Source organism: Phyllosticta capitalensis, assembly GCF_038381095.1.
Source record: "Phyllosticta capitalensis strain CBS 128856 chromosome Unknown BKA78scaffold_10, whole genome shotgun sequence".
Lineage (NCBI taxonomy): Eukaryota > Fungi > Ascomycota > Dothideomycetes > Botryosphaeriales > Phyllostictaceae > Phyllosticta > Phyllosticta capitalensis.
Window position 1 is genome coordinate 721,764 of NW_027117448.1, and position 26,490 is coordinate 748,253.

Genomic DNA, 26,490 nt, shown 5'->3' on the forward strand with positions numbered 1-26,490 from the left:
CCTCTTCTGACCCTGGACGCCTCTCATTCCACTCCGGCAAAAACCACGCCCAACTCCATCTCATCAGAACACCACTGGCCGGCCCAACGCCCGACTGCTCGCTTTCTTTCCCATCGCTTCATCCGGCTTCATCTCTTCGTCACTTCGTCACTTCATTCCGTCTCCAACGCGTCATACGATGCGGTGAACGCTCACCCGCTCAATCCCTCCTCCAAAAAGGCCAGTCTAGCACCAAAGACGGGCGTGAAGAGACGGCTGCCGCATCGCATTGCGTTCGTGTCCCCTCAAGCGCACCACCACTTGAACAACAGGGCGGAAAAGGAGGAATGCGATGGAGACCAAAGGATTGCGAGGTCTAGATGATGCCACGAGCGGGCGAGATGGGCGGCGACGATGGTGAGCGCGACCGAGGACGAGACGGAGGAGGGAGCAAGACCGACACCAGAACCAAAGAGGTTTCGAGGCCTGCTGCCTGTTGGCTACTACTACTAGTCCAGCGAATGCACGCACGGGTCCAGCTGCGTCGACGACTTGCGTAGCAAACAAGCAAGCAAGCTCGCTCCGACAGCCTTAGACGTCCTCGACGGCGGCGTCTCGGACCTGGTGGCATTCCAGGAGACCGACCAAGCAAGCGGGTGGTTGCGTCGTCCTGCCAACATGCCAACAACACTGCGCCTCCGAACCCGGCAGCGCAAGCATCGAGGGAGACAAAAGCAGCAAAGACCACACGGATTCCCCATCTAAACATTTTGAAACAACACGCATACACCGACCAGGAGGCACATGCGTAAAAGAGGGACCAAAGTCGTTCAAAGTAGGTAAGTAAGTGAGTAAGTAGGTAGCGTAGGTAGGTAGGTAGTAGAGAAAAGGTATCTAAACCGCCAAAACTATGGAGTCCAAAAACTAAAAAAACCGGAAAAAACTACGCAACAAAAAAAGAAGAAAGCATGACAGCAAACTACTACATAGGGTGCGTATAAAGCTCGACGACAGGCTCTGAACTGGACGAAACAGCAGGCAGCGTCGGGGGGAAACGAACAAGCCAAAGGAAAATAAAAAAAAGACCCAGCGGTTGACTGGCTACTAAACAGTTAAAAGGTTGAAAAAAGTGTAAGGGACCCCCCTCCCGCCGATGCTCCAGTGGGAAGTAAGGATTTTTGAAAAATCAGAAGAGGAAGAAAACGCCAAAGCCCTTTTCCATCATTTGGCAATAAGACATTGAGAAGAAGAACGCAACAAATGCGGAGGCCATTTTTCTCCCTTTCCAGTGCTGCCCTTGACCAAACCAGGCCCCGTCATCCAGTCGGTCTTGTCCGAAGGAGAGAGAGATTAGAGAGAAATTGGGGGGGAGAGGAAGGCAAATCTACTCGGACAGGGGTGGGTAGAGCGGTTTGAAGACGTTTTTTTCTTCGCGCGTCATCGCGTTCCATACCGTAGAGAATGAGACCTGAAATCATATCCGTGGCACTTCATTGCAGAGCGATCCTCGTCACGCTCCGCTCCGCGTCGTGTCGCTACTTTCGTTTCCTGCTGTTGCTTGATCGAAGAGAGAAAAGGTTCGTGATCCTCCGGACCTAGAAAAGAAAGAAAATGGAAATGTCCTATAATTCTTCATGACTTGACTCCTTCCGTCACTTTTTGAGAAATCAGATCATGGCCGCGCCGCCCGGACCCGGGCCCTTGGGGGAACCAACCTGTTCGCCGTTCACGTTCATCGTCGTCGATGGCGCCGTAACGGTTTGCGCCTTGATGCTGTTTCCGCTGCTTTGCCGCGCGTGCGTCGGGCTTTTGCTCTGCTGAGCCAACTTGGGGCTGCCCAGGGCTTGCCCGTATTGGTTGTCGTCGTCGTCATCGTCAAAGTTGATGCGGCTCTGCCATTGCGAAAGGCTCTCGCTGAGATCGCCAGCTGCGCTGGTTGGCGTGCGGTCAAAGTCAAAGCGTTCGCTGAGACGGTACGCGCGGTTCGTGCTCTCCCAGTTGCTGCGCAACGATTCAAGCTCTGTGGCAAGACTGTCCAAAGCCATCGAGCTCCGTTGAGCTGCCGAATTGGCGGAGTTGGCAGAATTGGCAGCCGCCGCGTCGGGGGTTGGAGTACGCTGGGTGACGTCTGTCGTCTGGCTATATACGCTCTCGCCAGTGCTATTGTTCTTGCGGTGACCGTGGTTGTTGCCTTCGTCACCGTGAGGCTGCATGGCCATTGATGACTGGCGGCGGTAGCTGTCGACACTCGTCTCGAATTGATCAAGGAACATCTGAACGCGTTGCTCGGCTTCGCGGGCTCGTTCCTCGAGCATGGCCCGTTCGTGGCGGAGAGTATCAATCTCAACGGCTTTTTGAGCCATGGTAACCTCGAGTTGCTGGGCGTTTTGCGTAGCAGTCTCTTGTTCGCTACGTGCCGTAGCCAGATCAGACTGAAGAGACGATATCTGGCTTTCAAGATTAGACACGTCTTCTTTGAGCTTCGTCTGCAGCTTCTCCATCTCTTGGCGCATGGGCTCGGATGATTCGCCCTCGGAGGTGCCATTTCTTTGCGACTTCAAGTTCTCTTCGAGCTCCGCGTTTTGAGCCTTGTACTTATCCAATTCTTGCTTCATCTTGGCAAGCATCTTTTCGGTACCGCGGAGATACTTGACCGCAGCCTGGTGGTCGTTGTGGAGGGCCGTAATCTTCTCTTCCCACTCTTTGCTGATCTCGGCTTCCCGGCTCTCAAAATTGGACCGGATTTCATCGTGCGCCTTGAGGCTAGCTTCGAGTTGTTGCTCCAATTCTCGGACACGGTTGAGCTCTGGGGTGCTGAACCTCGAGATGGGGCTGTCAAGGGCTCGCGAGCGCCGATGGGATTCGGCAGTCGTTCCGATTCCTCGCTCATCCAAGAGATTCTTGAGAGTCTTGAGCTGCACTTCATGGGCATTGGTCTCCAAGAGCTGCCTTTCAAATTGCTGCTGCAGTTCGGCCTTCTCGGCCTGCAACTGCTGCATTTCGCGCATGGCGTTTTGGAGCTGCTTGCGCACCGAGAGTCCTTCTCGGCTGGCCTGCTCTTGAAAGGTCTCCAAGCCCGCGATCCGCTCCTCTGCGCGGCGCAACTTCTCCGATGCAGTGTCGGCGGCCTCCTGATTTTTCCGGACCATGGCATTGGCGGCCTCGGCTTGCTCTTGAAGAATCTTGATTCGCTCATTTGTAGCACTGTCGCCTTCGCCGTTTCGGTCAGCAATTTGGGACAATCCAGACAGGACAGCTTGGCGGTGGGTAGCAGCTTCAGCAGCATGTTTTGCAGCCATTTCCTCGGCATCACGAAGTCGTCTGGTAGAGCTTTCCAAGTCCCGGCTGCGCTCTTCGTGCTCCGAGCGCAAACGCGCGAGTTGTTGCTCATACTCAGCACGCTGCGTCCGTTCTTCTTCAAGCTTCTCTTCAAGATGAGTAGCCCTCTCAGAAGAGGCATTGACAGCTTCACGCAGGGTCTGCAAGACATTGGCATGGTTGCTAATGTCCTCCGAGGACCTGGCAAGTTTCTCGGCCAGCTCGTTCTTGTCGACAGAAAGCATCCGCGCATTGGCACTCGCTTCAGCAGCGTTTGCAGATTCCTCCCTGGCCATCTTTTCGGCTTCGTGCAAGGCAGCCTTCAGAGACTCGACCTCCATGACGCTTCGCTGGCGGAATGAGTCGAGCTCGCCAGCCCGCTTGTTGGCGGTTTCGGCAGTCTCTTCAGCCAACTTGCGAGCCCTCTTCTCGGCCTCAAGCTCGACCAGGAGGCTGTCGACTCTCGACGAAAGTTCGCTCTGGGCATTCAACGATGACGCAAGCCTCCTGTTCAGTTCATTCATTCGGTCAATATCAGGGGTCATGTTACCCCTCGCGCTGTCAGGCTGAGGGGTGCCGGCCTGACTTCCACCATGGGCGGCAAGTTTAGTCTTGGCATAGACCGCTTCGCTGATTGCGGCGTCTCTTTGCTTCTCGATTTGAGCAATCTTGTTCGCGGCCTCCACGGCCTGTGCGTCAATGGAACCTTGGATCTTTGCCAATTCAGCTCTCATCTTGATGAGAGCCTCGACTAATGGGCGATCGTCATCTCCGAAGGCCTCGGCCGCGCGCTCGTCCAAGAATTGGCTCGGTGAAGCATTTGCTTGGTAGCCAGCTTTGCGGGCAAGAGCAAGTTCAGATGCAAGCCATGCGTTGCGGTTTCTAGCCGCCTCCAATTCTTTGACGATTTCATCATTCTGCTGCTTGATCGCTGGCGAAGAACCAACGCCACTGTCGATTTGTGCTGTTTGATCCAATTCGCGGCTGGCAGTTGGGGTGGCACTGCTATCGCCGGCGGCTGATGTGCGAGGGGAGGACTGCGCAATACTGTCGACGGATGGCTTGTGTTTGTTTGAGCGCGATTCGCTGCGAGAGGGAGGGTTTCGCATCGAATCAGAAGAAGATTTGTGCTGGTGAGCCATACTTCGAACCTGCTGGCCAGGTGGGCTCCTGATGTTGGGACTTTGTTCCCGCAATCCGCGTGCAGCTTGCATGTTCGCATCTGTGGATGGACTGTCTCTGCGAACAGGGGACATGGTGTCTCGGTCCATTACAGCAGATTTCTGGGCTTCCGAAAGCGAACCGTAGCCACGCTCTGCTTTGGTCGGTGTTTTGCTTCCGGGCCTTGGGGGAGGGCCGTTGCCGTTGGGTCTAGGTTGCGGCGGCTGTTGTTGTGGAGGCGGTCCTGATGCTCGAGGCAACCTTGAATTCGCAGGGCCGATGGCTGCGCCAGGAGGCCCTTCGCTTGGCCTTGGGGGTCCTCCCATCATGCTTTCCCGTCCACCTCCGCGGGCTTGCGGGATTCCACTCTGTGCCCCTCCGCCGCTTAGCTTTCGCATAGGCCCCCTGTCACCCGCGGCTGCTTGGTTTTCGCTCGAGGGGTAACGAATTTTTGACGTATCCAGAATGTACGCAATGCTGAGCTCGTTACGATCCGGTGCGGAAGAACTGGGTTCGCCTGCCAAGACGATAACGCGCTGGCCATAGGCGGTCATGCTGTGTCCGGAGCGGGGAGATGGAGATGGGCCCATGTTCTGGAACATGTACCAACGACGAGAGGTTATTCGGAATGCGGCCAAGTCTCCCAGATCGGTTCCTTCTCTAGTTCGGCCTCCGAAAATATACATGGTGTCGTTAACAATCGCGGCGGCGTGGCCTTCGCGTGCAAGTGGGATATAACCTATACAATCAAGTTCGGACCAACTGTTTGTTTTTGGATCAAAACACCACACGTCGCTGAACCAGTTGATCCCGTCGGTACCGCCAAATCTAGCAGCACTGTCAATCCTTGCCCTGATGTATCAAGCGCGAGACTTACAGGTAGAGCTTGTCGTTCCATTGCACCATTGAATGATTCGTCCGGGCTGGTGGGACTTGACCAGCTGGAGGGCCACCCTCAGTGCTGTTTTTGACAAGAACCTCCCATCGGTTACTTGGCGACTGAAGCGCATTCAGATCGAAACAGGCCAAGTCATTGAAGAAGGTTCCTTCAACCTGACCACCAAATACAAAGAGTTTGGACCCAAGAATATTCAGTGTGTGGCCGTAGCGACCAGAAGGTCTAGGTCCCGCCGGCAAAGCGCGCGACCACTGCTTGGTTGCTGTTATATCCATGTCAGCAACGTAGGCAAAGCGCGAAAGGGGTTAACAGGGCATACAGGTGTTGAGAAGATAAAGGGTATCGTCGAGAAGGTCTCCTTCGTCAAGCTTGGTGTCACCACCAAACACAATGAAGGCATTGCCAACAAGCAAGCTTGCGTGGCCGACTCTTGGACCTGGCCCTTCTGAAGTGGTCGAAGCGGGAAAACAAGCCATGTTTCCACCACCAGATTCCACAATCCAAAGATCGCCCTTGACAGTAGTGCCATTCACCAAGCCTCCCATGACATATATTGTGCCATCCTTGGAGGCGCCAGCGTTGACGGCGGCGCCATATCGTGGAAAGGGATTTGCGCCGGTCGTGAAATTCAGGCGACGTTGTGACCACGGGTAAGGCGATTCGGACGCGCCGCGCGGCGGATGTGGTTGGACAGGACGTCCGTTCTGGCGGCGGCTGGTCAGCATTGAAGAATCTCGCGAAGCCGCACCCAGCGACCAGCAGCAAAGAGAGTTGGAAGACATGTTCGCAACGACGACGGTGTGGGGATATTCATTACCTGAAGCTCCGAATCGGACCTCTCGCGCGGCGTCGACTTGGGCTCCGGGCTTTGAGTGTCGGCAGGTCCACCCAGCGAGCTCAGGGAGTTATTGACGCTGGTGCCAGGAGTTGGCGTCTGGGAGGACGAGCCCGTCTTTGGACTGCCGTCGTCTCTCGGGGGCTTGTTGCCATTGGCGGCGGCGGGACTAGATGATGAGGACTGCGGACCGTCGGACGAAGTGATGGCCCGGGAGGCAGCAGGGAGGGCCGACGGCTGTTGCTTCTTGGACTTGAAAAGGAAGGACATGGCGGACGATTGCGCCGGATCGAGGGGGGATGTGAGCGAGCGAAAGGAGCCGGCGGAGGACTGGCTAGGCGCTCATCCAGTCGCGCGCGCAGGGCTCTCGAGGAGGTGTTGTCGGTTGTTTGTAGCGGCCGGGGATCATGGACCAGATGTCGTGAGCGACTGGACGGGAGACGGGTTGCAGGGTCTGTGCGGTAGTCGAGGGTCGCAGCACAGGGCAGGGCGGCCCAAGTCGCGTGGCGGGGAGGGGGGAGAGAGGATATTGAGGCTGGAGGGAGGTGAGGACTGAGGAATGTTGGTGTTTACAGAGTCGCGCTGAAAGGGGACAGGACAGTACGGGAGTGAGGAGAGAGGAGAGGAGAGTGAAGAGAAGGTGTACAGTACGGAGACAGCGCAGGTGCGGGTTCTGGTCTCCAACTTAACACGGGAAGGGGTGAGGCTGCGACAACCGCTGCCACTTCTGCCACAAAAAGATGGCCTGGCTTAGCGCACCTGTTTTTTGTGGTATATAGAGGCCAAAAGAGTGCCTACATGTGCGCAGACGTCTGGTTTGTGCGTGCTGCTATGGAGATAATTACCAGCAGTCTGTGTGTCTTCTGTGCTTCCCCAGACTACCACCCAGGTACTCCGGTGTGCGCGCAGACCCCTAGAGCTCTTGTGACAGCGGGCATCCAGTTCTTACGGAACCCAAAAAATGGCCAACCACATGCTGACTGTCGCTGTGCCACTGGACACTGGAAACACCCAGAGACGCCATGCGCCGTAGGAAAATGTGCTTGTTGTATGTGCCTCAGGTTGTCCGGTCGCATCCATCCCGTCAGCATCCACTCCATTAGAAAACAAAAAAGATGAACAGCCCTGCAGCAGCGGCGGCTGTCATCTGGGCGGCATCCCTGCTCTGCTCCCCAGATGCATCGCAATCGAGTGGGTGAGAGCAGCCGTGGTGCCGGCCCTTGGCCCGCATCTCACCAGGCTGACATAACCGGTCAAGAAGCTCTTGGGTTGTCGACTGTGCAACATCTTCAACCCTTCACCGGTGCCATTTGCGACGGTCTATATCCCCCTCCACTCGGCCCCTCCTTCCCTCCCGTCCCTTTCATCCCACTCCCTTTGCAAATGGACTTGCTCACTCCGTCATGAGGGTTCTCAACTCAACCTCCGCCATCCACCAGCCTTCAAGGGCCAACCTCCCTCACCTCCCACTACCCATGACCGACCACGACGCCACCACCACCCCCTCCAACCAACACCCCGACCCTCGTCGCGCCAACAGCCTTGTCCCAATGTACCATGATCGCGAAGACTCGACCCCAAGCCCGCGCCCTTCATCCGCTTCCGCAATGCGCGGCCGCCGGAGCTCTACTCTGGCCGACAGAAGCCGCCTCGACAGCGCAGATGCCCCGGACAATGCCCGCCCCGGACTGCTGCGCGCAAAGAGCGACTTTGGTCCGCGCTGGGAAGAGCAGAACAATGATCAAGAGGACAGGTCCAGCGACGCCGAATGGACCATTCGCCATGGCTGGGAGACGCAGCTCACTTCGGAGGAATACCAAAACTTTCTGAGCTCGACCTTCTTCATGTACTTCACCGACAAGAAGCACGAGACCAACGGCAACCCAAAGGATGACAGCGAGAAATATCCCCTGCAGGAATGGCGCATGAAGGACAGGCTCAAGACCGTCTCGGCAGTTCTTGCGCTGTGCTTGAACATTGGCGTCGATCCCCCAGATGTCATCAAGACAAATCCGTGCGCGAAACTCGAGTGTTGGATAGATCCCACCATCTCGACTGGTACCTCGGGTCACACACCCATGAACAATATTGGCAAAGCGCTTCAGACCCAATATGAGCAGCTTAGTATGCGCACGAGGTACAAGCTCTGCCTGGATCCCACCGTCGACGAGACGCGGAGATATTGCTCGACCCTTCGCAAGAATGCGCGCAATGAGCGCGTGCTTTTCCACTACAATGGACACGGCGTCCCAAGGCCGACGTCATCGGGAGAAATCTGGGTCTTCAACAGGAATTACACCCAGTATATTCCCATCTCGCTGTACGAGTTGCAGTCGTGGATTGGCGCGCCCAGTCTCTTCGTCTACGACTGCTCCGACGCTGGCCTCATCATTCAAAATTTCAACAAGTTTGCTGAGAAGCACGAGCAGGAGAATGCCGAAGTTCTCAGACGAGAGCCGAATGCTGAGGTTATGGACTTTAGCGACTGCATCCACCTCGCGGCCTGTAGAGAAAAGGAAACCCTCCCCACCAATCCAGATCTCCCCGCCGATGTTTTCACCTCGTGTCTCACCACCCCGATCGAAATGGCTGTCCGTTTCTTCATATTACAAAACCCGTTGCCCTCGGGTATTACACTTCAGGATGCCGCAAACATCCCTGGCCGTGTTTCGGAGCGTAGAACGCCCATTGGCGAGCTTAACTGGATTTTCACAGCAATTACCGACACGATAGCCTGGAATTCGCTCTCCAAGCCGCTGTTCAAGAAGCTCTTCCGTCAGGACCTCATGGTGGCCGCTCTTTTCCGCAACTTCCTCTTGGCCCAACGGATAATGCGAGTCTATCACTGCCACCCACAGTGCTACCCCGAGATCCCTGAAACTCACGACCATCCCTTGTGGAAGAGCTGGGACCTCGCCGTTGAGATGATCCTGGCTCAGCTTCCTAATCTGATTAGGGCAGAGCGCGGTGAAATACAATACGAGTACCAGCACTCCAACTTCTTTGCAGAACAGCTTACTGCTTTCGAAGTCTATCTGGACCAAGGTGGCGCAATGGAGCAAAGAGTCCCGGAACAACTGCCAATCGTGCTGCAGGTTCTTCTCAGTCAAGTACATCGCCTGCGCGCCCTCATTCTGCTCAGTAAATTTCTCGACCTCGGCCCTTGGGCAGTGAATCTAGCGCTGAGCATAGGCATCTTCCCCTACGTCTTGAAGCTATTGCAGTCTCAAGCTATGGAGCTGAAGCCTGTTATGGTCTTCATCTGGGCAAGAATCTTGGCTGTCGACCAATCCTGCCAGACTGACTTGCTTAAAGACAACGGATACACTTACTTCATCAGCATTCTCAACCCCAACTCCGGCATGCCCATAATCAGCAATCAAAGTGAGCATCGTGCCATGTGCGCCTTCATTGTGGCCATGTTCTGCAAGGATTTCCACCAAGGCCAAGTTGTATCTCTGAGCCCGGATGTCTTTGAGAGCTGCCTCGGTCACCTTGCTGACATTCACAACCCACTTTTGCGCCAATGGTCATGTCTCTGCTTGAGTATGCTATGGGTCGATTATCCCGATGCCAAATGGACCGGCATCCAATGCTCAGCACATCAGCGGTTGCTCTTTCTCCGGACGGATCCAGTAGCTGAAGTCAGGGCTGCCATGCTTCATGCTCTGACCACCTTTTTGGGCATCCCTGACGTCACCGCTCAGGTCGCTCAAATCGAGGAATCCATCGCCGGCAATCTCCTCTACATGGCACATGACGGCAACAGCATGGTTCGAAAGGAGCTGTTGGTATTCTTCTCAACGTTTGTTGCTCGTTACGAGAACAAGTTTATCGTGGCTGCGTTCAAACAGCTAGTAGAAGAGCGAGACACTCTTCGAAAAGGCCACGAGCGTTCCGAACAAACCAACGGCGATCTCAGCTCGACAGCCTTGCGCGCGAACGCTCAAGAAGGGGATGAAGCTTCTCCAAGCCTGACCCAAAATACTGTCTTCTCGGCCATGTGGAAAGAAGTGTTGATTCTCTCTGTCGACCCCCACCCCGAGGTTGCCAAGAACGCGTGCATCATTGTTGACCACGTCGTGAGCGCGCTCCTCGAGTCTCCTCTGGCGCCTCATGCACAGCCGGTCCTTGACGAGATCGCTCAAATTAGTGGGGAGGCGAAGAACAAGGCCTCGCGGAGCTCCTACGCCGACCAGTTGCACTCTGTTCCTCAGTCTACGCAACCGTCAACACCAACGACCCCCACAAAACACGATGGCGGATTCCTGTCTGCTGGCATGCGCCGAACTGCCAGTGTTGCTGCTTCACTCAAGAATCTTGCATTTGGCTCTGGTTACAGCCAAGACTCGCCGCCTGCGTCTCTCAAGAGCCCGGTCAAGTCCAGCGCGAGCAGTGCCCGTGGGCGGATTCCGGCAGAGTGGAATCGCCCTCCGGATGAGAGAGACCCTGTCCGTAACACGACGCAGTCGGGATCTGCGGACAAGGTGCCAGTCTCCCGCGGTTTCAAGCCTCGCAGCCTCAACCAGAAGCCGGTCATTCCTCTCAAGAGCCGCTTCTTCGAGTGGTCCACCGAGTATTTCCGTGAGCCCCAAATGAAGACACTCGAGGCCGACGAGCCTGGTAGTCGGGAATACAACATGCGCCTGTGGAGACGTAACCGCAATGACCGAATCATTGCGGAGACTCAGCCGCTCAAGGACATTGCTGGCAGCAACCGTTGGGACAAAGCCAAAGGATTCTTCAACAACGGCTCTCAGCCCATGAAGATGTCTTTCCACCAGTTCGAGGAACACCTTGTGGTCACTGATGACAGCGACACTGTCTGCATCTGGGATTGGGAACGCCACACCCGTCTCAACCGCTTCTCGAACGGCAATCCCGTGGGATCCAAAATCACCGAGGTCAAGTTCATCAACGAGGATGACCAAGCTCTGCTCATGACGGGCTCTTCTGATGGAGTGATCAAAATCTTCCGCGATTACGAGAGTTCCAGAAAAGTTGAGCTTGTCACATCCTTCAGGGCACTGACCGATTTGGTCCCCAGCAACAGATATGCTGGCCTCGTCTTTGATTGGCAACAGGGTCGGGGTCACATCCTGGTAGCTGGCGACGTGCGCATCATCCGCGTATGGAATGCTGGCAGCGAGACGTGTACAAGGGTAAGCAAAATCATCTGGCGAATCACAATCTGGCGCTAACTTTGTGACTAGGATATCAATGCTAGGTCTGGCTCATGCATCACCTCTCTCACGTCTGACCAAGTCGAAGGCCAAGTCTTTGCTGCAGGCTTTGGAGATGGTGCAGTTCGTATTTACGACCAGCGCATGGAAAAGAAGCGAGAGATGGTCAAGGTGTGGAAAGAGCACAAGCAGTGGATCACCAACATCCACCTTCAACGAGGTGGTCAGCGAGAACTGGTGAGCGCCTGCCGCGACGGCGAGGTCAAGTTGTGGGACATGCGCATGGATCGCAGCTTCAAAACGATCAAGGCCACCAAGGACACCCTCAGGAGCTTGAGCGTTCACGAGCACGCGCCTGTCTTTGCTGCGTAAGTAATCCCTTCTTTCCGGCTGATGCACTGTGCTGATTGCGTCGTAGTGGTTCTGAGCGCCATGTTGTCAAGCTTTTCAATCTGAATACCGGCAAGCAGCTCTCGAGCTTTGAGCCATATTCGGGCTTCTTGCATCAGAAGAGGTTCACGCCCATCTCCACGACGGCTTTCCATCCACACAGGATGATGGTTGCTGGATCTGCCCTTTCCGACTCGCACATCAACATCTACGAGTGCAATGATCAGATCAAACTAGTCGACCCCGACTTCTAGACCATCGGCCAAGACGGTTGATTTTCCTAAAGAGCCCCACTTGCGGGCCTCAATTCTTGTTCAACTTCTACCATTGATATTACTAGTACAGACAGACATGACCTTTTGACTTCTTGCTCTGGGTCGGCGGTTATTTTGAGTTTCGAGGTGGAGTCCCTTCAGGGTTGGTTGCATGTTGCATCGGCGATATATCATAGCGATGGCGTCTCTAGGTTGGGTACCTCTTAATGGAATCATGATAGGGAGGAAGGCATGGTGGAGTGGGAACTTTACATGGCTTGGTTTCCCTTGAGGGCACGGCTGGAAAATCTCTCTAGGGACTGTATTTCATATGACCGATGGATTCCCTAAACCAATTTATTGCGATCGATCGACTAGCAAAATTCGGTGATCAGACTTGAGACGCGGTGGGTGGCTCCTATGCGGTGGCTTCGAGCGAATGTGGAGAAGTCGAGTCCCATCGTGGATATGAGGATGCAGAACGAAGCGGCAACCACTTTGTTGGCCGGGGAAGACTCACCCCACCAGGAACGACGTCAACCCCGCCGACCTGAATTTTCGACTCATAACAACAACAGCCACCACTCCACCCCAGGTCGAGCCACTTCCTGTCTTGGGTCCTCATCTCTTTAGAACCCGTTCTCCCGTCTCTTGAGCTCACCCTCATACCCATAAGTCCACGCAATGGCCGACCAAGCTCCTCCCGCAGAAGGCGCTGCGCCCTCCAAGAACGCGTTGAAGAAGGCCCAGAAGGAGGCGGAGAAGGTTGGCAGAACCCAGATGACAGCATGGTACTTCCAATCAATTGCTAACACACCCTCATCTAGGCCGCAAAGAAGGCTGCCGCAAAGGAGCGTGAGCTGGCCGAGCGCACCAAGAACCAAGCCAACGAGCCCGATGTATCCAAGGACAACTACGGCGAGCTGCCCATGATTGGCTCGACGCCCTACACGCCCTCCGGCGACAAGCGCATCCAGTTCTCCGAGCTCAAGGCACAAGAGGAACCTGCCGTCTTCCGCTGCACCGTCATCAATGCGCGCTCCCAGTCCGCCAAGCTCGCCTTCCTGAACCTGCGCCAGGGCGAGGAGACAATCCAGGCCGTGGTTGCGGCCAGCGAGAAGTTGAGCAAGCAGATGGTCAAGTTTGCGGGTAGCGTCAGCGCGCAGAGCATCGTGCTGGTGCATGGTCTGGTCAAGGACGTCAAGGAGCCCATCAAGAGTGCGACGATCAAGAACCTCGAGATCCACATCCAGAAGCTTTTCATCATTTCCAAGGCCATTCCTCAGCTGCCGCTGCAGGTCGAGGATGCCGAGAGGCCGCTGCCCGAGGAGGGCGCCGCCGAGGAGCCGCAAAAGGACGACGAGAGGCCGCGTGTTGCGCTGGCCACGAGATTGGACAACCGCGTTCTCGACCTCCGCGCGACGCACAACAGGGCCATTTTCACCATCAAGAGCGGCATTTGCCAGCTGTACTCGGAGTTTATGCAGAGCAAGGGCTTCACCATGATCCAGACGCCGAAGCTCTTGGGCGCCGCCTCGGAAGGTGGATCCAACGTGTTTGAGTGCACCTACTTCGACCGCAAGGCGTACCTGGCGCAGTCGCCGCAGCTGTACAAGCAGATGCTCGTGTCTGCCGGCTTCGAGCGCGTCTTTGAAATCGGCCCCGTCTTCCGCGCCGAGAACAGCAACACGGCGCGCCACTTGACCGAGTTCACCGGTCTCGATATGGAGATGGCGTTTGAGGAGGACTACCACGAGGTTGTCGACCTGATTGTTGAGATGCTGCTCTTCATCTTCAAGGGCCTGCGCGAGAGGTACAGCAAGGAGACGGACATTATCCGCGAGTGGGCCAGCGGCGGCAAGAACACAATTGAGGACTTTAAGCTGCCGGCCGACGGCAAGGTGCCCATCATCCCCTTCAAGGAGGGTGTCAAGATGCTGCGGGAGGCCGGCGAGGAGCTTGGCGACTACGAGGACCTGAGGTACGCATTCAATTTTCTCAACACGAACACTACTAACAAGCTCCCTACAGCACACCGCAAGAAAAGCTCCTAGGCAAGCTCGTCCTGGAAAAGTACGGCTCCGACTTCTACGTGCTGGACCAATTCCCGCTGGCGGTGCGCCCCTTCTACACGATGCCGTCGCCGCACGACGCCAACCTGTCCAACAGCTACGACATGTTCATGCGCGGGCAGGAAATCATGTCGGGCGCGCAGCGCGTCCACGACCCGGAGCTCCTCGTCAAGCGCTGCACCGCCATGGACCCGCCCGTCAACCCCGACGGCCCCGGCCTCAAGGACTACGTCGACGCCTTCCGCTACGGCTGCCCGCCCCACGCCGGCGGCGGCTTCGGCCTCGAGCGCATCGTCAGCTTTTGGGCCGGCGTCGGCAACGTCAGGCTGGCGAGCTTGTTCCCCAGGGACCCGTCGAGGGTCATGCCGTAAGGCGAACGAGGCCTGGGATGAAGGGGGCGCGCTTGCTTCGATGGAGGACGGGAGAATTGGAAATAAGAGTGCAGCATAGCGTATGCGTGTTTTGAGCCAACTGCTACCCTGCCGTCTGTCTGCCCACCTAGATGCGTATATCAAAAAAGAGGAAAAATTAAATGAAGACACGAGGACAAAGACCATTGGATGACCTGGTGCCTTTTCTTTCCACGTTTTCACAGCGTCCTGACAAAAAAGACAAAAAAAAAAAAAAAAAAACACTTCTTCAATCAACTGTTCTGACATGACGCTCCAAAACAATTCAACCATATTTCTAGGCGAATGCGTCGAATAAAAAAAAAGCCAGCGGTGGTCCGTAATCGACTTTATTTGCCCCCACAACTCGGGCTGATCAGTGATCTATAGGTATCTATCATCCAATGCTCAAGAATGAATAATGCAGCATCACTCAGGCCAACCCAACGAAAGCAACACCGTCTGCTGCGATGATGAAACGGAATCAAAACCAGCGCCTCTCCCTCATCTTGCCCCACCACCTCGCCGGCTCCGCCTCCTCCCGCGGCCCTTCAAAGTCTAACAAAACATCAACGCCTTCTTCGTCTTGCTTGGCTTGCGCCGTGTTCTTCTCTTCGTTGCCATACCCACCACTCCCTTCCTCTCCATTCGCCGCTGTCTCTGCCCCATCATCCGCACCCCTCATACCCTTCGTCGCCCTCCTCCGCCTGGCCCTGCCCACCCTCACATCCACATCCCACACCGCGCCACACCCAATCTGGGCACCGAGGCAAAAGCTCGCGCGCACAAGCACGCCGCCGGGGCGGCTCTTGGCCTCGTTGCTGAGCGAGGGCCCGAGCTGGCGCACCACCTGCGCGGCGATGGAGCGCGGGTGGTAGAGGGCGGCGAGGCGGTTGGGCCACGTGGCGAGCGAGGGTTTGGACGGCGACGACGAGGCGGCGGCCGCCGGGATGGCGATGACGGGTTCGGGGCCCGTGAGCGGGTCGACGGTCACGCTCGCGAGCGTGTGGTTGGGGTAGGGCGGGGTGGGGGGGAAGGCGTGGTGGACGTTGGGGTCGGCGTCAGCGTCGTTGGTGTTGTGTTGATCGTCCGGATTGGTTGCCACGCCCTCGTCGTCTTCCCTTCTTGCGTCTCCTGCGTCGTCGTCGTCGGCGGTGGCGTCCGATGATGGGACAATGGCGAGCGCGGTCGAGTACGGAGACCGCGCGTCGAGCCAGTACGACACAACCTCCTCATCGCGGTAGCGACCTTCAAAGTTGGTATCGAGCCACATGGCGACGGTGAGTCGTTCGAGCGCGTGGAAATGGCGCAGAGGCTTGAGGAGCGTCTCCGCGAGCGGCGTGGGAGTGTAGAGAATGGGGGCGCCCGTGAAGCCGCAGAACTTGAGCTCAGTGATGGTTTGGGCATGGAAAGATGCCATCTCATTAGCCATGGAGCAGGGAGCCGGCCAATCGAAATCGGGCTCGAATTTGAAGCCAGGACTTAGGGGAGGAGGAGGGTTGTTTGCTGTCAAGGCCAATGCTTTTTCGTCTTCGTGGTGTAGACCCCAGACCTCAAAGTCGTTCATCCCCCCAAAGCCGCCCAGAGGATTCGAAAGGCGGTCGTCATTCATCCAGTTGTTCCCAAGTGGGAATGATGTTCCTATCATAACAATCTTCTTCAGAGGGCATGCGTACAGTGCTCGTATCATCTCTCGCCTCTCGGCGCGCGGTATAGCTCCTTCAATTTTCACAACCTCAAGCTTCTTCATCTGCGGCGCAAACCAGGAGATGAACCGGCGTCTGCGTGCTATTGATCCGAAGGCGCTTTGGAAGGGTGCCATTCCCTCCTCCATTGCGTCCTCGGAGCAAGAAATGTCGATGCGCAGTTCAACAAGTGTTCGACCTAGATTGGCCATGATCCGCTCGCGTCTTTCGACTATCTGTGGGCTTTGGCTATGCTGGCTGAAGAATCTGTCCATGGGCCAAGCCAAGCATTGCAACTTGGGATGGGCCTCCATGAAATCCAGAAAACTCGACGATAGCGTGCGGAAGTCGGCCGCAAATTCGCGCGCATCGAGGAGATACGTTCCTTTTGGCAGACTGTGATAAATTAGCCTCGACGAGATGCTTTACCATGCCGGTGTCTTCGGGGTTAGAGGCCAAAACCACCACACATACCTGGACCATGGCGTATTTGCATTGCGCATTTGGAACGCGCGCAGATGTGGGAAGCGGAGCGTACTCAACGTATTGAGCAGGTCATGCACATCCGACTCATCACGCTCTTGGTAGCAACTAAAGGTGAGCAACATGTCCAGATTCAACGAGGTCAGCGTCGGCGTCGTGTCCCATAGCAAATATCGCAGAAACGTAACCGGAGGCGCAGGCTCCTGACCTGTGAGCATTCCGGTTCCATTCAATAACGTCTCGCCATCCTTAAGCACCTTGTGCGCCTGTGGCAGCTCCCTGTATGCGATAGAGTCGTAGAACCAGGCATCTTCCATCGTCTCCAGGGACACGTCCCCGTTTTTCAAGACTGGTGATGTGTATGTTCTGTACTCTCCGCCAACACCATCCTGAAGTGTTGAGCATGCTTTGCCGCGCGAGGGCGCTATGCCACGGTACAGGAGAGCGCGGGTCTTGTCGTTCAAGAAGGTTAGTCTCCTGATGCGAAGACTCTCGATTCCAGTCAAGTCTGGCCAATACGAGTCGCCCATGCGTTTTGGCGACGGCAAAGCCAGAGAGCAACTCTCCAACCATAGTCGCCTCAAGGGTATTTGCCTTGGACGGTCTGGGTGCAAAAAGCCCCAGATCAACGTATGTGTTAGATTATAGTGGCCATATACTATGCGCAAGGTGTGGACGTTCTGCATATTCCATATGGCCAGGATCAAGAGGTTGCGCGTCCTGGAATCTGGCGACAGGACCATCGACTTGAACGAGAACTTGGGCAGGTCATGGTATATGCTCGGAGGAGGGAGGTGGCAGCGGTGGAGGACGGTTTGGACAAGAGACGCAATCGCCGGCTTACTACAACTCGTTAGTAACTAATTGCATTGAGAGCGCCATGTAGGAGCACCCGCCTTGCGAGCACGAGCAGCTTCTTGATTATGGGAGTATCATCGTGCTCGTCGCAGCGGTTGTCCTTGCAGCGATGAGCGGCAATTTGCGCTCTTTCTTCCTTTGGGTGCAGCGTCCATTTGTCCTTGAGCTCCAAGTCTTTCCAAAGAAGAGGTGTTGCGCGCTCGTAGCCCCACGAGCACGTCACCGCCACTCGCGCAAGCTCGCCGTAGTCCAAGTACTCGAAGATGGCATGGACAAGCTCGTCGGGCAAGGTTTTGAACTGTGGCTTGGTCAGCGCCGGTCGGCATGGAGAGGATGTCGCACAACATTTGTTACTTCATTATCCATAGCGATAGTAGCAACGAATGAAGCGGAGTGGTCTGTAATGGTAGCGGGGGCGTGCTGCAGAGCTACCGCGCAGGAACAATGCCGCCCGAGCTCTTATCGGAGGTAGTCTTATCATATCGCCGGCTGCCCAATGCGGTAAGTAGCTTCACGGCCGGCCTGGTACTACATGGCTGGATCAAAACACTTCGTGCGCAATGGGGAATTGTGCAGAGTTTTGATGCAAAGCTCCGTAATTGTGGTTGATTGTGGAAGATGGAGAATCTATTCACATAAAATGAATTTTCCAGTAAATATTATGAATCTGAATGTGGATTAAACAATTAACAAAAGCTGGATAAATGATAGCGTCTCAAGTACAGAGTCGGAGCTCGGGTAATGTTCAATTGAACACGAGTACGATCATATTGCCAGTGACATCACACAGCTCAGCTCATGCACTGCGAAAGCAACTGCCAAATTTGCTGGTACTTCCCTTTGTACCGGAAGCCAGCCGGGACGAGCCATAGTTCACGCCCAGCCGCCGAGCATCAGCCACCGCAGGAAACGGCTTCCAGGAAAACACGCAGTTTGCCTCGGGGAAAGAATTTACAAAAGTAATCACCTCATGTCTATATGTCTTTACAGCTGTACATATTAAATAGCACGCGGAATGTGCTGCAAACTCCACGACAATGCAGATGATGGTTTCGAGCAGAGACAGGGAGCCTGCAGCCATGGGAATCGAAAAACGAAACAAAGATCCAAAATGCCCCTTGCCGTTGCGCCCCCGGTTCGTCCGTACCTCAAGGTCCAATAATGTGCCGCAGGATACATGGGTTCCCATTATCCGGACACACGTCTTTCCTCACCAGCTGCTTGTCAATCGGACCCGTCGGCCCGCCGACAAACTTGTATGAGATGCCACCCAGAATCTCCTGCTGTCGCTTGTCGCTCTTGGGGTACTGCTTATCGCCCCATTTGCCCAGGTAGTCGAGGTACTCGGTCGGATACTTGCCGGGCTCGGCAGACGTGAACGTGGGCTTGCCGGTCGAGTTGCTGAAGGTGTAGAAGTAGGCGTTTTGCAGCGGGTCCCACAGCTTGGCGCCGTCCTTGGGCCCGTCCGTGTAGTCCATCAGGATCCCTTTGCCCAGGTTGAGTTCGGGGATGGTGTGGTCGTGCGAACCCGAGACGGCGTAGTTGGCGTGCGAGCCGTTGGCCACGTAGTTGATGAAGCGTTGGCCGTCCTTGTCTTTCTCGAGGATGTCGTAGGCGAAGGCTTGCCCGTTTCCGTGCTGGCTGTACCATACGTACGTCGGTTTGCCCTTTTCGAAGCGGATCATGTTTTGTTCCCTGGCCTGTGTTAGCCTGATCCTTGATTGCGCCAGGCAGTGTCCAAGACTGTTGGACTCGGACAGTACAGCAACTCACCAATCCCCGACATGGTTGCCTGCGTTGAAGGCTTTCAGGACGACTCCACCCCAGTTGTAAGAATAGAAATATTGGAAAAACACATCCATGTTGTCGTCTCCTTTGTCGACCATTATAACAGCGACTGCGATCGCATCCGATGCTTTGCCGTCGCAATCAGGGGCAGCCCCTTTGATCCATTCCGGGTCCTTTGTGATATCGTCGTTGGCTGTTAGCCAGACATTCTTTCCACCGTCTCCATAGTCGTTTAGTTTGTTTAAATTCGTCAGGGACAACGGCGAAGGTGCGCCATCGATCTTGTTGAAATTGTCATCCTTTGGCGTCGTGTTGTCCAAATGCTTTTGGAGGTCGGATGGAAAATACAGCTCTTGGTGGTGGAGGTAGCATAGGGGCGCTGGGCGCGACCGACGTCAGTTAGTGATAACCACAACGTGAGGAACCAGACAGCATGATAACTTCTTGATGGCGGAACAAGACCGGAGCAGAAACGCACAACCCAAAAACCGAGGCGTAGCAGCAAGAAGCAATACAAACACAACTCAACTTACCATAATCCATGACATACTGCGGCACACCCTGGACTTTTGGTTTCTCAAGCAAGCCGCTGGCAAGACTGGCGCCAGCCGCGAGGAGGCCAGCATGCCACAGGATGCTCTTGCCGGACGGCATTCTGCAGTCGTACACAAAGGGTCGAAACGATTACTTGCAGGAGCGCTCGTCGACTATAAATTTGGGTTCAGACTGGACTTTATGGGGCAAGGTCGCCTCCTCCCGCAGCCCATGTCCGCACTACACGACGGACCAGGCACCATGGCCACGGGGCCCTCCCTGATCAGCAACGACTGCGGCAACGCCGCCTAACGGTGCACACGGTACCGTAACCTTGAAGGGCGACGGCGGCAGCGGGGGCAGAGGCCAAGAGCGGAGGCGGTCATTGCCAAAGTGTGGGGAGCGAGTGGCAGCGAACACCTTGTCGGCATCATGGGAAAGGAGCACGTCGCTCTCACATGGACGAAGGGGGACCCATGGTGTGTCCTGCAGCCGAACCGCGTCGGCCATCCCTGCTGGTCAGGTCAGAGGGAGGCTTCGTTTGTGCTAACGTGCTGTCGACGACGCCGACGAGAGGAGGAGCGCGAAGCAGTTGGATTCTCACGCTGGTGTTTGGGGCGCATGACCAATCATTCCACACGCATGCTACCTCGGCGGTGGCCAAAGAGAATCGACCGTTTCGTCTCGTGTTTGATGCTCGCTCTTCGTGGGGTTCTTTTTTTGTTTGCGGGACTCATCCACATGGTTTGCCCATTGCTGCGTCGCGGTGCCAGCTGTCCAGGGTCTTGGGGCCAAGTTTGCTGCGGATGCTAAACAAAGTTATTACGGTTGCCCAGTTCTCTGGATAAAGCTGCAAACCTTTTGACGCAAATTTGCCCATGCGATACTTTGCCGGGTTGTTTTTCTCGAGAAAGGGTTAAAATCCATCAGCCCCAACAGACAAAGCGAAGCTAATCGAGGCGAACTCAGAAGGCCGGGCGACTAGGGGTGATGCGGTATCCCGACTCAACAACAGTCGGCCAGCCAATTTACCGTGAATCCGATTCGCGTTCGCGATCCCACCACACGCACTTCACTCATGCTGTTCAATGTCTCGGGAGATGAGGTCATCGCATGCCATTCAGTCCCACGCGCTCGCACGCTTCGTGCAACGCTGGGTGCAACCCAAAAGTCTGAAGTCGTTTGAAACCGGACCAGCCACATTGCGCAACTGGTCACCGTGCTTTTCTTTTTCGGGTATTAAACCACTCTACCTTCGAAACAAGCTACAGTAAGGTACAGCCACCGCCGCTAAAGGAACTGCTAACGTCAATACCAGCCCTAAAAATGCAGCATCACTCGCCTGCAGGTCCATAGCTTCGTTCTCGAGTCGCGTCTACTCTATGAGCACCGGACCTCTACAGAACAAGTGTCTTCGTCCGTATCGAGTAATGCTCGCTCGCAGGGTGGAATCATATGAACACAGCCACCCACCTATGTACCCTTCGCATGAACCCACCAAACTTTTGTCTCTCATGCAGCAGAAGCCGTATGAGGTGCATAGACGCATGACGTTCTCCACGCCCTCGAGGAAATCCAAACTCATGAGGATTTTGCGCCCTGAAACGCCTGTCGACCAAGCCAAAGGCTTGCAAATTATCGCCAAGGCGCTCAGATGACGTACTACGTGAGATTCTGTCAGCAACCAAAGCATCACGTTGAAGAGAAAGACTTCTTACCGGGATGAACAGGTAGGGGACCTGGCGCTCGTACTCCGCCCATGCTTCGCCGTACTGCTTGCGGCAGCGCTGAATGTCTCTCGTCGCGCGGTGGATGATCATGATCGTGAAGAACACAGGGTAGAACCATGGGAACGGGCTGCGGAAGCCAGTAATGAAGCCCCAGTTCAAGGCAAACCAAAGATCGCACGTGTAGTGAATCTTGCGGGCCAGACCGTACCAGCCATCGCACAGGAGGTTCTTGCCAGTCTTTGTTTGGATGGTCTTGGGGTTCTTGACGTACTGCCACGGCAGCTGGGGGAAAGTCTTGCGCACCTTCCCGTTGCCTCCCTCGGTGTGGCGGAAATGATTCTTTTGGCTGTTGGTGGTGTCCCAGATCCAGTAGAAGAACAGGTAGGCAACGAAAAGGAGAGCGAGAACCCACTTAGGGTGCGCATACTCTGACGGATGGTGGTTTGCGAGGTAAATGGTGCAGTGGCAGTAGCTGAGCGGTACTCCAGCCAAGTTCCAAAAGGCAAGCATGAAGCCGAGCTTTTCAAAGTACATGTCCCTGGAGGTGCTCAGTCAGTGACTCGATTTCAATTCGAATTTGGACATCTCCTACCAGGTCGGGACAATCAAGTGTTCACCCTTGCTGCAGGCATTCGCATACAGCCAGTGGGCCATGACCAGAAATGCGACTTCTCCGCTGACGTATCCGTACTGCTCATATTGCCTGGTGGCAGTACCGAGAGAAATGAAGAACAGCATGTACCAAGGGATGCGGACTTCGAAAAACATCTTGAAGTCGAGCCAGCCAAACAACCTGGGGTTGAGCTCGGAGCCCATGAAGAAGTCGTAGACCGGAGACCCAGTCATCCTCGTGGTGACGCCGCGGACATGGGCGCTGACGTAGAAATAGATGCTAAACAAGAAGCCGGTCATGATCGCGACGGACATGAGGGGGCCGAATTCGTCAATCAGCGTGTATAGCTTGAAGTAACCGGTGTAGTGCAGGACAGCTCCGAGGACGATGTTAGCGTAGAAGCTCCATACAGCCGAGCAGTAGTAGTCCAACTGCTTGCCGCCCAGGTGTGGGAGGGGTTGGCCCTTGGCGTAGACTCCGGGCATGAACAGGTAGAAGACGACCTGGATGGCCAAAAACGTCCAGTATATGGTCCAGGCGCGAGCATGAGGGTACGCGCCATCATAGCACAGCTGGAACAGGTGTTGCAAGAACTCGGTGAGGCTCTGGCCCTCAGCAGGCCGGGGAAGACCTCCATCGTAGTAAGTCGCGCCCGCCCACATGTAGTACATCAACAGCGGGAATCCAATCATCAATGCTCCAGTACCAAGCGAGCCACCAAATTCCTTGTGGTCGGTCTGTAGTTGTGTAGGATCGATGACCTTCTTCTCCACCACCACTTCCTGGGCCGGCTTTTCGGCGACTCCGTTTCCATTGGCATATGTGTGCCCCTGGCCGTTACCGTTCACGGCTTCCGATGCGGTGCTGAAGCCATTGGACGTGGGCGCAGGCGTAGCTTCTTCCTCTCCAGACTCTGCATCGGCGCTCAGAGCAGCCGATCTGCGCGTGGTGCGCCGTTGGCGGCCAGGAGTTTCGACATAACCCGGGTTGGTGGGCTTCCTACATGGCTGTCAGTTGATTGTCTGCGTGGTTGAGATTCTTGGTCGATGAGAGTGCGCCAAGGCACTATGCGCCAGCTCAATGCTTCTCGGGGTGGAGGTTGTTTACCTCGGCGTAGCTCCTGTCTGCGAGCGCGTTACTCTTTGCGACATGATTGACTCGCGGGAGCAACCAAACAAAGATCAAGGAGCTTTCTGTGGTGATGGAAACAATGCTTTGGGATGAGAAAAGATGGGGAAAATGCGCGCGCGTGTCGGCGACCGACGGCCCCTTGTAGGATGAGCAGTAGATGTCAGCCGGGTGGAGAGACTCGGTGATGCAGTCCCCAGGAAAGTTGGCCGCCCTCGGCGTGTTGACAAACTTTGCTTAGGCTCCCGGTACCGCCTCCCGCTCGGGCAACGCCCGGCAAAACCAATTACATCATTCCCGCCCGTTTAAAGGCGCCTTGACCTCAATGTTCCATAGCAATGCGAATGCGACCTCTTCAGGGGCCTTTCGATAATGTTCATTGCCCAAACTAGATATTGTGCTTACGGCAAAGTCGGTTCATAGACTCGCCTCATGCTTACTTCTACCCCTGTAATCCACATGCCGCTGCAAGATTACCGAGACCAGACCAGCCAACCAAGTGAGCATTCCTCCGCAAATCCTTGACTACGCCCCTCTCCTTACATTGGTGCTCATCAACGTGATCTTCTTTTTCTTCTTCTTTCCCCCGCCGCCTGAATTGGCTGCTGCTCCGCTTCTGGAGCTCTCGCCCTCCGCAAGCGACATGGCTTGCACTTGAGCCATCATTTCATCTTCCGGGAAAAAGTCCTTCTCCCAGTCTTGCAACCAGCCGTCGCCTGGCACCTCTTGATCTTGGGACGAAGGGTGAAGAGGTGGGGTCGTGGGAGCGATAGCTGTCGTTCCCCAAACAGTCCGAGGGGCGCTGGGGCTGGTTGAAGGCGATGCCAAAGATGCAAAGGCAGAACCCTGCCTTCTTGGCGCATAAGGAGGCGAAGATGATGTGTTGTCACCGTCCAGTCCATGAGTCTCTGATGAGCCTAGGGGCTGGAAGTCATCCGCTGTAAAGCGATTGTCTGATGCGCTTGGCCGCTTGCGCCGGGCCTGGGCATAGGTTTTTTGGTCTTCTTCCTTTTCTGCTCGTACCCGTGCCTTCTCTTCTCTAGCTTCCTTTTCGCGGTTTCTTTTCCGCCTTCGGTCGATCTCGGGCTTGAACTTTTCTAAAATCTCTGAAGGGACGGTGTCTGTCCAATCGCATTCTAAAAATGCTACCTCGCAGCCATAAGGTAAGTGGGCTAGGTATTTGGTCCGTTTCCTGAGCTCGTCATCTACGACATGCCCTGTTGAGACTCGCTCTACTCTCGGAAGAATCGTAGTGGGAAATGAGGCAAAGTCGCCGAAGGCCGTCTTCAAGATGCGGATGTCAAGTGACGAGAGATAATAATGCAGGGAGGCTTGGTAGAAGAAGTACTCAGAAGGGGGTTGATGCTCGTGTTGTCGGCTGCGGAATTCGGCGAGCGACGCCGACAGGTTGCTCACCGCCTGCGACTGTCCAGCAGAAGCATTCGAAGATTCCGATGGAACGGCAGCGGGAAGGACTTCAGAGTCAGCCGCAGGCGCCGAGTTTGCTGGTTCAGCAGCATTTGACTGCGTCGCCTGAGCTTCGTTGCTTTCGGCATTCTCTGGAATTGATGGGATGTCGCCCAGCGCTGGAGTCTCTGTCTGAGCCGTTGCTTTTCTTGACCGGGTATCGGAAGGTTTGGCCGGCATTGCTGGAGGATTCCCGATGCCTCTAAACTTCTCTTTGGCATCCTGTATCATTTTGACTGCCTTTCGCGTCCAGGAGGTGTCTTCGCCAAACATGAGTTCGTCTTCGCGTCCCTGTCTTTGTACCTCTTCGATCTCCTCATCGAGCTGCTGCATCATGTAGTCTTCGCTGCCCTTCATGATGCGAGCGTAGTCCATGACTTCGGCAGCAATGTGCCAAGGTACCTCTTGGTTTTTGGGCAGCATGTCTGCCCCATCTCTGGGCAACGCAAGTGTGCTAGCCGCTGGACGCATTATCAACCGGAGTACAACGTCTGCACCCTCTCGGGGAGGCTCTCCTTCTTGGCCCCAGTAAAATCTCACTGGTCGTGTCTCGGATACATATATCTTGTCTTCGCAAAGAGGGCATTTCTTCGACCTTGCTTTCTTTTCTGGTACTTTGGCATCTTCGTTCTCAGAGTGCATGAACCTAATCAAGCACGGCAGGCAGAAGATGTGTCCGCATCTTGCCATTCGCGGTGCTACCGGAGTACCAAGGCAAATCGGGCAAGAGGCAGACTGAGACTGGGCCGAGGCCAGAATCTGTAAGACATTATTCCAGTCCAGATGGATGTCGGCGTCAGTGCTTTGTGGATGGCAGTCGGCACGGGGGTCGACAATGAATCGGTAGTTGGCATGAACATATCTGGAAGTCGCGTTAGAGAACGACCAACAATCCACTAGGACTGGCCGTACCTAGCCTTGTCTACAGCGTGGTAGCCGGATCCAAGGCCCCAAGCTGGCCTTCGGTGACTACGACCATGACTTTGGCCGCCGTAGTGATGGTTTCGGGGAGGCGGTGGAAGGCTAAAGTTCATCAAATGAGTGATTGAAGTCTGGCCCTTCCGGCTGTTGGTGGAGCTCATGGCGATCTGCGCTGGTCAGGTCATGTCGGAAGCCAAGATTCAAGATGGGGATGCACATACAGCTTCTGCCAGAGCATCCTCATCCGCGCCGGCGAAGCGCTTGGAACTCTTGTGCTTCTTCTTCGAGGTCTGGCTGTTTCGTGGCGAGGGACTGGAGCGCGAAGCCGCACCTGCACCGAAACTGCCAGAGCCTCCAAAGCGCCGTACGCCGTGGTTGTCTCCAGTTGCGGATGACCCAGCCTGCGATTGGACTGGAGGTGTTTGATTCGAAGCGTTGGTTGACTTGGAGGCGGCGATGCTGGACTGATTCGCAGACATGGCGGTGCGCACCAATGACGAAACTGCGGGGGAGTGAAGGTGCCCGCTCGAGGACTCGCCGGGAGATTGCAGCAGAGTTGACCAAGGGCTTGCGGATAAGGATGGTTGTAAGGGAGCAAATATGGTGGGGACAGTGCGAGTGCTGGCTGTTTGGTCCCCCGAAGGTGGACTTTGGGGGATGAAGGAGAGCGGGAGTCAGTCGAACGTTTGATGCTCGGGCTGTCAGATGTGGTATCTTGACAGGGATCAGGGTAGATTTAAGCGAAAAACTGTTTATATTATTTTTAGGGTTTACCAAGTTTTAATACTACACTCCTTACATACA

General features: G+C 55.4%; 8 protein-coding genes across 8 annotated transcripts; 2 read left to right on the top strand and 6 right to left on the bottom strand.

Annotated features, from left to right (window-relative positions):
• Positions 1-204: 204 nt before the first annotated feature.
• On the bottom strand, positions 205-786 carry BKA78DRAFT_323336 (uncharacterized protein). Its single transcript, XM_066889195.1, has one exon. The coding sequence runs from the start codon at positions 746-748 to the stop codon at positions 356-358; it is 393 nt and encodes a 130-aa protein (XP_066740434.1). The 5' UTR covers positions 749-786; the 3' UTR covers positions 205-355.
• Positions 787-1,551: 765 nt separating this feature from the next.
• Positions 1,552-6,267, bottom strand: BKA78DRAFT_29788 (uncharacterized protein). Its single transcript, XM_066886826.1, has 3 exons — positions 5,676-6,267; positions 5,336-5,618; positions 1,552-5,286 (listed from the first exon to the last, which is right to left on the bottom strand). The coding sequence occupies exons 1-3, from the start codon at positions 6,136-6,138 to the stop codon at positions 1,647-1,649; spliced, it is 4,386 nt and encodes a 1,461-aa protein (XP_066740435.1). The 5' UTR covers positions 6,139-6,267; the 3' UTR covers positions 1,552-1,646.
• Positions 6,268-7,492: 1,225 nt separating this feature from the next.
• Positions 7,493-12,419, top strand: BKA78DRAFT_323341 (raptor N-terminal caspase like domain-containing protein). Its single transcript, XM_066889196.1, has 3 exons — positions 7,493-11,353; positions 11,405-11,742; positions 11,793-12,419. The coding sequence occupies exons 1-3, from the start codon at positions 7,595-7,597 to the stop codon at positions 12,016-12,018; spliced, it is 4,323 nt and encodes a 1,440-aa protein (XP_066740436.1). The 5' UTR covers positions 7,493-7,594; the 3' UTR covers positions 12,019-12,419.
• Positions 12,420-12,702: 283 nt separating this feature from the next.
• BKA78DRAFT_298832 (aspartyl-tRNA synthetase-like protein) lies at positions 12,703-14,461 on the top strand (the record flags this gene model as incomplete). The annotated part of the gene is made up of 3 exons (XM_066886977.1): positions 12,703-12,783; positions 12,846-13,999; positions 14,050-14,461. The coding sequence occupies 3 exons, from the start codon at positions 12,703-12,705 to the stop codon at positions 14,459-14,461; spliced, it is 1,647 nt and encodes a 548-aa protein (XP_066740437.1).
• Positions 14,462-14,752: 291 nt separating this feature from the next.
• On the bottom strand, positions 14,753-17,871 carry BKA78DRAFT_338391 (uncharacterized protein; the record flags this gene model as incomplete). The annotated part of the gene is made up of 5 exons (XM_066890264.1): positions 14,753-15,111; positions 15,232-16,560; positions 16,639-17,490; positions 17,544-17,605; positions 17,848-17,871. The coding sequence occupies 5 exons, from the start codon at positions 17,869-17,871 to the stop codon at positions 14,964-14,966; spliced, it is 2,415 nt and encodes an 804-aa protein (XP_066740438.1). The 3' UTR covers positions 14,753-14,963.
• Positions 17,872-18,653: 782 nt separating this feature from the next.
• Positions 18,654-19,947, bottom strand: BKA78DRAFT_333262 (uncharacterized protein; the record flags this gene model as incomplete). The annotated part of the gene is made up of 3 exons (XM_066890066.1): positions 18,654-19,200; positions 19,279-19,672; positions 19,827-19,947. The coding sequence occupies 3 exons, from the start codon at positions 19,945-19,947 to the stop codon at positions 18,654-18,656; spliced, it is 1,062 nt and encodes a 353-aa protein (XP_066740439.1).
• Positions 19,948-21,253: 1,306 nt separating this feature from the next.
• BKA78DRAFT_29819 (ergosterol biosynthesis ERG4/ERG24) lies at positions 21,254-23,439 on the bottom strand. The gene is made up of 4 exons (XM_066886874.1): positions 23,278-23,439; positions 22,150-23,169; positions 21,546-22,095; positions 21,254-21,489 (listed from the first exon to the last, which is right to left on the bottom strand). Exons 1-4 carry the CDS (start codon positions 23,319-23,321, stop codon positions 21,478-21,480), a joined length of 1,626 nt encoding a protein of 541 aa, XP_066740440.1. The 5' UTR covers positions 23,322-23,439; the 3' UTR covers positions 21,254-21,477.
• Positions 23,440-23,466: 27 nt separating this feature from the next.
• On the bottom strand, positions 23,467-26,352 carry BKA78DRAFT_272263 (uncharacterized protein). The gene is made up of 3 exons (XM_066885527.1): positions 25,908-26,352; positions 25,678-25,853; positions 23,467-25,627 (listed from the first exon to the last, which is right to left on the bottom strand). The coding sequence occupies exons 1-3, from the start codon at positions 26,163-26,165 to the stop codon at positions 23,824-23,826; spliced, it is 2,238 nt and encodes a 745-aa protein (XP_066740441.1). The 5' UTR covers positions 26,166-26,352; the 3' UTR covers positions 23,467-23,823.
• Between the last annotated feature and the right edge of the window lie 138 nt (positions 26,353-26,490).